The sequence below is a fragment of the Macaca thibetana genome, chromosome 6, assembly GCF_024542745.1.
Source record: "Macaca thibetana thibetana isolate TM-01 chromosome 6, ASM2454274v1, whole genome shotgun sequence".
In the NCBI taxonomy this organism is placed as follows: domain Eukaryota; kingdom Metazoa; phylum Chordata; class Mammalia; order Primates; family Cercopithecidae; genus Macaca; species Macaca thibetana.
Genome location: NC_065583.1, coordinates 75,117,429 through 75,127,256, shown reverse-complemented (window position 1 = coordinate 75,127,256; position 9,828 = coordinate 75,117,429). Strand labels below are relative to the sequence as shown.

The following is a 9,828-nucleotide window of genomic DNA, read 5'->3' as shown; positions in this document are numbered from 1 at the left end:
ATTTAATGCCAAACAATGTAAGTGTTTATGATTGTATCATAAAGGTCTTAGAGTAGACAATGACCACACAGACATTTAAAATAATCCTATATGAGGGCTTCACCAAGTAACAGGCTGACTTTTGGAATAACAACTCTTTCCCAGTCTGTAAACGTTTCCAGAAGACAGAATTTATTAAATATCATGGTTTCAGGATGTTTCCACCCCAGAATTCTAAACCAGTCACAGAATCATTTCTTCTAAGGTCTTGATTAGAATCAAACAATCTGTAGAAACATGTAACAGAATCAAAATAGTAAATAATGTTTCTTTCCTTCTCTTGCTCAATACAATTCCCTCTTTTCTCCCAAAGAGTTTGCCGCTCAAAGTTGTATGAGTGCAGTCAGCCCTCCATATCCATGAGTTCTACATCCATGTAGAACTGCCAATAAAAAATATTCAGAAAAAAAATTCCACAAAGTTCCAAAAAAGCAAAACTGAAATTTGCCAAACACCAAGCACTATGCTGAATCCATGCAAATGAAGTGACGTGTAGGTATTTTCTTAGGTATAAGTAGTCTTCAGATAATTTAAAGTACACAGGAGGATGTATGTAGGTTATATGCAAATACCATATAACCCATTTTATATAATGGGACTTGAGCATCCATGGCTTTTGATATCCAGTGGGGTTCCTGGAACCAATCCCCCATGGATACCAAGGGATGACTGTATTGCCCTTTCCAAAAAAGCATCTATCAGCTCTGATTCGTGACTCAGAATAAGGAATTCCTTATTCATAAAACAATATAGTAAGTATTCTGAGCTAACTGTTCTCAGTCATCAACAAATTAAACTTGGCCACATGTGGTGGCTCATGCCTGTAATCCCAGCACTTTCAGGAGGGCTGCTTGAGCTCAGGAGTTTGAGACCAGCCTGAGCAACCAATGAGACCCCATTGCAAAAAAAAAAAAAAAAAAAAATCCAGTCCCAGCTACTTGGGAGGCTGAGGTAGGAGGATTGCTTGAGGCCTGGGAGGTCAGGGTTTCAGTGAGCTGTGATTGCACCACTGCACTCCAGCTTGGGCAACAAAGCAAGACCCTATCTCAGGAAAACAAATTAAACTTGTTTGACTCTATGTTTCACTTTGCTTTAATCAAGATTCTGTTTGCAAAATCCAAACGCTGTTTTTAAAACTCCTTACAATTTCCATTATGACTTGGAGAGGACAGAGGGAAGGGGGAAGAGTTGGCTTGTCTTGTGGAAGGAGATTCTGAAAAGGGCAGTTAATTACTTTGAAGTCATTAAGTAGAAAAACAAATGTTCTTTGTTTTGATAATTAAAACCCTTGTAGATAAAGACCAGAAGATTCTGGTCCTCAAATTATATTATAATATTGTTTTCAATACCTTCAGAATTTATATTACTCTTGAATTTCTTTTCCTGAGATAGGGTTCACAGTTTGGTAGAGATACTTTAAAGAGGTAGTTAGCCATAAAAACCCTAGAAGAAAACCTAGGTAATACCATTCAGGACATAGGCATAGGCAAGGACTTCATGTCTAAAACACCAAAAGCAATGGCAACAAAAGCCAAAATTGACAAAGGGATCTAATTAAACTAAAGAACTTCTGCACAGCAAAGGAAACTACCATCAGAATGAACAGGCAACCTACAGAATGGGAGAAAATTTTTGCAATCTACTCATCTGACAAAGGGCTGATATCCAGAACCTACAAAGAACTCAATCAAATTTACAAGAAAAAACAAACAACTCCATCAAAAAGTGGGCAAAGGATATGAACAGACAGATATGAACAGACACTTCTCAAAAGAAGGCATTCATACAGCCAACAGACACATGAAAAAATGCTAATCATCACTGGCCATCAGAGAAATGCAAATCAAAACCACAATGAGATACCATCTCACACCAGTTAGAATGGCGATCATTAAAAAGTCAGGAAACAACAGGTGCTGGAGAGGATGTGGAGAAATAGGAACACTTTTACACTGTTGGTGGGACTGTAAACTAGTTCAACCATGTGGAAAACAGTGTGGCGATTCCTCAAGGATCTAGAACTAGAAATACCATTTGACCCAGCCATCCCATTACTGGGTATATACCCAAAGGATTATAAGTCATGCTGCTATAAAGACACATGCACACATATGTTTATTGTGGCACTATTCACAATAGCAAAGACTTGGAATCAACCCAAATGTCCATCAGTGACAGACTGGATTAAGAAAATGTGGCACATATACACCATGGAATACTATGCAGCCATAAAAAAGGATGAGTTTGTGTCCTTTGTAGGGACATGGATGCAGCTGGAAACCATCATTCTCAGCAAACTATCGCAAGAACAGAAAACCAAATACCGCATGTTCTCACTCATAGGTGGGAATTGAACAATGAGATCACTTGGACACAGGAAGGGGAACATCACACACCGGGTCCTATTGTGGAGACGGGGCAGCAGGGAGGGATAGCATTAGGAGATACACCTAATGTAAATGACGAGTTAATGGGTGCAGCACACCAACATGGCACATGTATACATATGTAACAAACCTGCACGTTATGCACATGTACCCTAGAACTTAAAGTGTAATAAAAAAAAGAAAAGAGAAAAAGAAAAAGGATAAACTAAATAACAACACCAAAAAAAAAAGAAAAAGAAAAAAAGAGGTATTTAGTTGGGGTGAAGAGGAAACAATGTTTATGTCTAACAGCACCTGGGAAAATATGTCACAACTGTCATTTTGATCTCAGCATCTATCTCTCTCCCTTGAATCTGCAAATATTATAGAAGATGATCGTTTACTTTTTTTTTTTTTTTTTTTTTTTTTGAGACGGAGTCTCGCTCTGTCACCCAGGCTGGAGTGCAGTGGCCGGATCTCAGCTCACTGCAAGCTCCGCCTCCCGGGTTTACGCCATTCTCCTGCCTCAGCCTCCCGAGTAGCTGGGACTACAGGCGCCTGCCACCTCGCCCGGCTAAGTTTTTTTTTGTATTTTTAGTAGAGATGGGGTTTCACTGTGTTAGCCAGGATGGTCTCGATCTCCTGACCTCGTGATCCGCCCGTCTCGGCCTCCCAAAGTGCTGGGATTACAGGCTTGAGCCACCGCGCCCGGCCCCGTTTACCTTTTTATTCTTATCTGCTTGGACTCTCTCTCCTATTACATCCACCCCAGCATTTTTATCACTAATCATAAAAATGAATTGCCCTTCCAAAGAAATCTATAAAGCAAACCTTCAATGTCAGGTTGTTTAGATTTAGAAGAGAAGGACTCAAGTGAGTTCACTTTTCTTCATACAATTATTAGGGAAAACAAGCAAAATTTCCAGTAACCCCAAACACTGCCTTTTCTCCCTGGATCTAGTTAATTCCTATCAACTCTTTAGTTGACTCTAAGGACTGGCTCTAGGAGATCCTGACACCTAAAACACAGGTACAGATAAACTTGCATAAACGTTTTGGTCCAGGTCTTGGCCTCCAGTCTTATGATGGGCTGGTGGAATATTACTTCATCAGATGCTCATGACAGGGATTGCAAACTCGCTCAGGCTTCATAGTTGAAGGAAGAGGCAGTTCATTTGTCGAACAGGCATGACAGAAGGTTCCTCTGCAGTTCCTCTGACATCTTCCTGGCGTAGCTGACACACCTGTGGTTTCTCAGCGAGCAGCAGCTGATCCTGTTCATCCATAGGGTGGGGTTGCAGTCTATGACTTTCTTCCAGAGGTATTTTTAGTTTAACATTTTCCTTTTGCATTTTGTGCTTCCCATCCATCTTGGATTCTGGCTTCTGGGAACCCTTTCCTGGGATGTTCCTGTTGTTTCATAATCTTCTTTCGTTTTCCTGATTTAGTTCTTACTCAGGCTGGTTCCATGCCTGGTGAGCTCCTCGACTTCGAGCTACAGACTGTTGATTTTGTCTTCAAAGTCCTGTTTGAAGAGCCGGTTGTTCAACTCAGCAGACTGACAGCTTCGCTCAGCCTGACGCCATTTTTGTTCAAGTTGTTTAATGATAGCAGTCACCTGATTAGTCTTCTGTTCCAAGCTACTGTTTAGTTCACTTTTCTGTTTTACTCCTAAGTCTGAACTCTGCAGCTTAAAGGCAAGTTCGTGCCTGAGGGGCCTGAGAGCATCTAGCTGCTGCTGAAGGGATACCAGGGCATCCTGCTTCTCACAGACATCCTTCTCTAGCATCTTCATATCTCCTGCCTCATGCTGATCTGTATCTCCAGTTCTTTTTCAACATCCAATGGTAATTGTGTCTCTTCTTTTAAATGGTTTCTTGCTTCACTTGGTGCTTGCCCTTCTGCAATTCTGTCTTGCTTGAGACCCTTCCAACTGGATTCCAGTATAAAGGAACTTTCCTCTTTAACTCATTACATTTGTTCTTGTAAGGTAGTAATCCCGCTGTTTGCAACCTCAAGCTCCTCTGTCAGTTTAGTGTTGGATTTTTCTAATGCATCTACTTTTGCCTGAAGGTTGTTTACAGTAGCATTCAAATGCCTGTTCAGTTCTTGTACAAAGTTCTTCTGGTCCAGAATCGCAGTAATCTGACTGTCTCCTTCACTACTTTTACTGCCGTTTCTGTTCTTGAAATACATTGAAAAATGTATAATTCCAACCTGAGAGTCCAAGTCTTCCCCTTTCACACTGCAATTGGCATCAATGACATTCAGACCCACCAACAGGCCATCAATTATGGCTCCTTCTTCTTCCATCATAAGGGCACTGGGTTCGTAGAATTCACTGAGAAGTTATTTCTTACTGATCAAAGCTTTCATATATTTGAAAGTTTCTTTTGCATTAATGCCAAACAAAGCCAAGCTCTTCCTCTACCTACTGGCGTCTTCAGTCCTGGAAGATTTTTAACACTTGCTGTTATCTCTGCGGCTCCTGGAACAGGCTTTTCTACCAGTTCTAGATCCCCCCAGAAGGCTTTATTTTGTCAAAGAAAAGTTTTTTCTTTTTTCTTTTCTTTTTTTTTTTTTTTTTTTTTTTTTTAAGTTTTCAAGCCCTGTTTCAGAGAGTGCTCCATCACTACAAAGAATTGCTGAAGAGGTGCATAGTCAGAGTCAAGAGTCCTCTCCAGGTTCAGAGCTGATTCAACCAAGCCCTTGATACTCAGCTTGGCCGTGTTCATGAGGTTCATGTGTTCCTTAGCCACGAGATAATTAGGATGGTGCTCCCGCTGCCGCCGCAGCGCCGCTGCTCAGCAGCAGCAAGGGTAGCCGGGAGCCGGCGACAGCAGGGTCCCTCTGGAGCGCTGCTGCTCAGCGGCGGGCGCACTCCGAAGCCAGCGTCTCCACCTCCTGGGTAGAGCAGGAAGAAGGGGGCGGCCACTGGCAAGTCAGCCTCCGACTGCCCGGCGCGGGAGGCCGGCGGCGGCCGCTTCTCGCCCTCACCTATAAGCAGTTTTATAAGCTTTCTGAGACCAGAAAAAAGAAAAAGAAAAAGAAAATCAGTCTCATTATTTTATATGCGTACAATTTTTTTTTTAAACCAAAAACTCATTATGGACAAAACAAAATACTACCGCCCCACTCCAAATTATCTCTGCATCATGCTCACAACCTCAGCACAAAGTTCAATAGAGATTTATTGGATATGTTGGCTTCAATCATTGAGTGCCGTAATGATGAAATTTCGTCAGTTTTTGTAAACATTCTCTGAGGCCAGATAAAACTCAGGCTGTTCTGAGGGTTACACTAATTTTGAGAAAGGCTTGCAGTGAGGATCCCTTTTTTTTGTCTACCTCAGAAAAAAACATATAGGTTTAAAATCCAGAGTTCTTTGTTAATGTCACACATCTAAAACCTAGATACCAACCTGTGTATACAGGATAATTACTTTATCGCTATGGTAATTAATATTTAATATTTTAGAATATTAGGAAAATTTAGAAAGTTTTGCTACTGCTGTTTGCCTTCATTAGGAAATGCTTAAACAATAAATTGATAAAAGCTGATGGTTAAAAAATTAATCTATGACATTAAATTTTATTTCCAATTATGTTTTATGGGAATTGTATTTTATTTTTTGTCTTTTTAACCACAATTTTTATTATCCTATATATAAACCTATATTTAATATCATGTATATGTCTTTGACATTTGAGAGATCCCTATTTTTATGAAATAATCAGCTTTGTAAATATTTCTTATTCTATTTTAAATACTTGGTTCTAAATTACATGAAATGCCAGTTTTCAGTATGATTTTGTGGACAATTAGACACACCAAAAAGTCACCACCACAGAATTATTGTTTAGTGAGAGGCCTTAAGCATGGAAATTGTTAAAGTAAACTTCTCTAACCACAATGGTTGAATGACTTTTTCACAGTGGTAATGGAAATATTTGGGTCACTTTCAGAAAAAGAAAAAATATATATATAGTTATGTTACTGCAATTGCAATACATCACTGTGTTATTAAAAATGGGAATTATATTTTTACTATTTTTTTGCCTTGCTTTGCCCACCCTCACAAAACAAGGTCCTACTAATTTAGCAAGAAAGTTGACAAGTTACATTTTAATCTGATGCAAAAAAATTTAGACTATTCAGGTATTATTTTTAATTCAAAAAACAAAGAATATGCGTGTCTTCCTCACTTTATGAGATTGAGATAGCATTGAAAATTGTCAAATAATTTTTATGTAAAGTGGCAAATTTTAAAAAACAAATGTATTGAAATGCTTTCAAAGCAGTATTTTAAACAGATTTTGAATGCGTTGCCATACACTGTGATTTACATAAGTAAATCTCACCAAAAACAATGATTAATGTACTTACCACTTTCATTTTAGTGATGAAAAACATTTGGATTCCTCCACCTGGCCTCTAAGAGTGCCATCCAATTCAAAAGGGAATTTTTAATAATTAACCATTCCCAAATCTTTAAATGCTTGATGCATTGTAAACCCTTATGCTTACAGAATTTCAGAAGAGGAAGGGAACTTGTAAGTTAGTAGAAAAGAAGGTTAAGTTTCATGGTTACTAAAAATATTTGAGAGAGATGGATTAATATGCAGTATACATTTCCTGACAGAATTAATTATAACAATTTTTTAAGGATATTAAATATGAAGGTGTTAAACAGTGGGAAAAGAAGTAGCTTTTCCAAGAAAAAAAAAATGATGCTTATGTTGGACAGGGTGGGCAGGGAGAAATTCAGATTCTGTCAAAAAAGTAAGTACAATATAAAAAGCACATACACAAAATTTAGTTTGGTCTTTGGATTTATTTTCTTTTCTAGTTTTAGCAACTGAAGTCCAGTGTTGTTTCAGTGACTGGGCATGATTATACTTATTCACGTCTTTCCCAAAAATGTATGCATCAATTTTCTGTCTTCACACCACTTATATTTTATATCTATGTTATCATATTTGGCAGAAAATTACTCTTCTCTACATAGGCATTACAGCATTTTACATCATTCTAATTAGGCATATATTATGACATACCTGGTATAGCACATCCTGGTACTATTGGTAACAAAGGAAAATTTTGCTGAGGAAGTAAGATGAGAATCATAGAAGCTTTGATTATCAGATGCTGAGGACAGCTGTGGTATTAAAAGCTAATAGTTTGAAAACAATAATCTACTGAAAAAAATGATGGTACGGAATGACCATATGCATGCTATGTAAAAAGAAAGCATATACAGGCGCGCGCGCGCACACACACACACACACACACACAAGCTACAGAAACAGAGGCATATTTATGTAATACACCTCAGTTTTTCTTTAACATAGTTGATTTTTCTTTTTTCCCCCAGTGCTTCTGACAAGTTCAGTACATTGTATAGTTTCCAACCTTCAGAGTTCTTGCTAAGATTACGTTTTACTGAGATTAAGAAAAGTGGTTTTTGTGCTAATATTGTTTACACTAGAAAAAGCATGAAGGTGTTTTGAGAGATTGTCAAACTCAGCCACCGCTCAATAAACATAAAATTTAATCAAAATCAGTGTACTTCCTAGGAAAACCCAGCTTTAAAGTGAGCTGCCTACTCTGCTTTTGCAAAAAGCAGAAATACACAAACACACACACCCCTACCCATTCCCACCACACAAATACTCCTGGACAAAAGTCTTTCACTAAACTTTACCTATACAGAAGTTCGAGATGCAACCATGATACAAGGAAAATTGAATCTGAATTTCAAATTTAATTTTCCCTGAATGTGCACATGGAGTGTGTATGTGTGTATGAAATAATTATATGTTGCTATTCTCAACTGATTATAATGCTATTACATAATCAATTTTACATTGCGAACATTATTTTTTTTTAAATTGACAGACAAAAGAATGTCTGTTCACTGTGTATAACATGATATTTTGGAGTATCAATATACATTGTGGAATGATTCAATCTATATAATTAATGTATGCATTACCTCACATTTTTGTGGTGGGAACACTTTACGTCCACTCTAAGCATTTTTTAATAATACACTATATTATTAACTACATTACTATGTTGTACAATAGATCTTCTGAACTTTTTTCTCTTCTCTAACTGGAATTTTGTATCCATTGGCCAACATTTCCCCAACAACCACCCCTACCAACCCAGTCCCTGGTATCACTCTCCTGTTCTCTACTTCTGTGAGATTAACTTTTTTTAGATTCCACATATGAATTAGATAATGCAGTATTTGTCTTTCTGTGCCTGGCTTATTTCCCTTAGCATAATGTCCTTTAGGTTTATCCAGACTGTCCTTCTTTTGATAGCTGAATAGTATTCCAGTGTATACATATAAATATTTTCTTTTTTCATTAATCTGTTGATAGACACTTAGGTTGACTCTATATCTTGGTTATTGTGAATAATACTAAAACAAACAGCAGTGCAAATATTGCTTCAACAGACTGATTTCATTTCCTTTGGATGTATACCCAATAGTGGGAATGCTGGATCATGTGATGGTCCTATATTTAATTTTTTGAGAAAGCTCCATACTGTTTCCATAATGGCTGTACATTCCCACCAACAATGGGCAAATGTTTCCTTTTCTTTACTTCCTTGCTAACACTTAGCTCTTGTCTTTTGATCATAGCCATTCTAACAGGTGCTTGGTCATATCTCACTGTGGTTTGGATTTGCATTTTCCTGATGATCAATGATGTTGAACATTATTTTTCATGTAACTGATTGCTACTTGAATGTTGTCTTCTGAGAAATGCCTATTCAAGTCCTTTGTCCAGTTTTTAATTGAGTTATTTATTCTTTTGCTATTGAGTTGTTTCAGTTCCTTCTATATTATGTATATTAACCCCTTATTAAATGTATAGTTTGCAAGTATTTTCCCTATTTAGTAGGTTGTCTCTTTATTCTGTTGTTTCCTTTGTTGTGAGGAAGCTTTTTAGTTTGATGTAATCCCATTTATCTACTTTTGCTAGCGTTGACTGTGCTTTTTTTTTTTTTGACTGCTTTTTGGGTCATATTGAAAGTTATTGCTCAAAACAATGTAATAGAGATTTTTCTCTAGTTTTTTCTATTAGTTTCATAGTTTTGGGTCTTACATTTAAGTCTTTAATTCTTTTTGAGTTTATTTTGGTATATGGTGTGAGATAGGGTCTAATGTTTTTTCTTCTGCATGTGCATATCTAGTTTTCCAATAGCATTTATTAAAGAGCCTGTCCATGCCTCATTGTATACTCTTGATGCCTTTAGTGAATATCAGTTGACTGTAAATATGTGGATTTATTTCTGGGTTTTCTATTCTGTTCCAATGTTCTACTTGCCTGTTTTTATTACAGAAATATGCTATTTTATTTACTACGGCTTTGTAGGATATTTTGATGTCAGGTAGTGTGATGTC

General features: G+C 37.4%; 1 protein-coding gene across 1 annotated transcript; it reads right to left on the bottom strand.

The window, feature by feature from the left end:
* Positions 1–4,231: 4,231 nt before the first annotated feature.
* LOC126956296 (protein RUFY3-like) lies at positions 4,232–4,757 on the bottom strand. The gene has a single exon (XM_050793136.1). The coding sequence runs from the start codon at positions 4,719–4,721 to the stop codon at positions 4,377–4,379; it is 345 nt and encodes a 114-aa protein (XP_050649093.1). The 5' UTR covers positions 4,722–4,757; the 3' UTR covers positions 4,232–4,376.
* Positions 4,758–9,828: the final 5,071 nt, after the last annotated feature.

Excerpts from the sequence above, each read along its gene's own strand:
- LOC126956296 (XM_050793136.1), bottom strand. The coding sequence starts at position 4,721 with ATGATGGAAGAAGAAGGAGCCATAATTGATGGCCTGTTGGTGGGTCTG.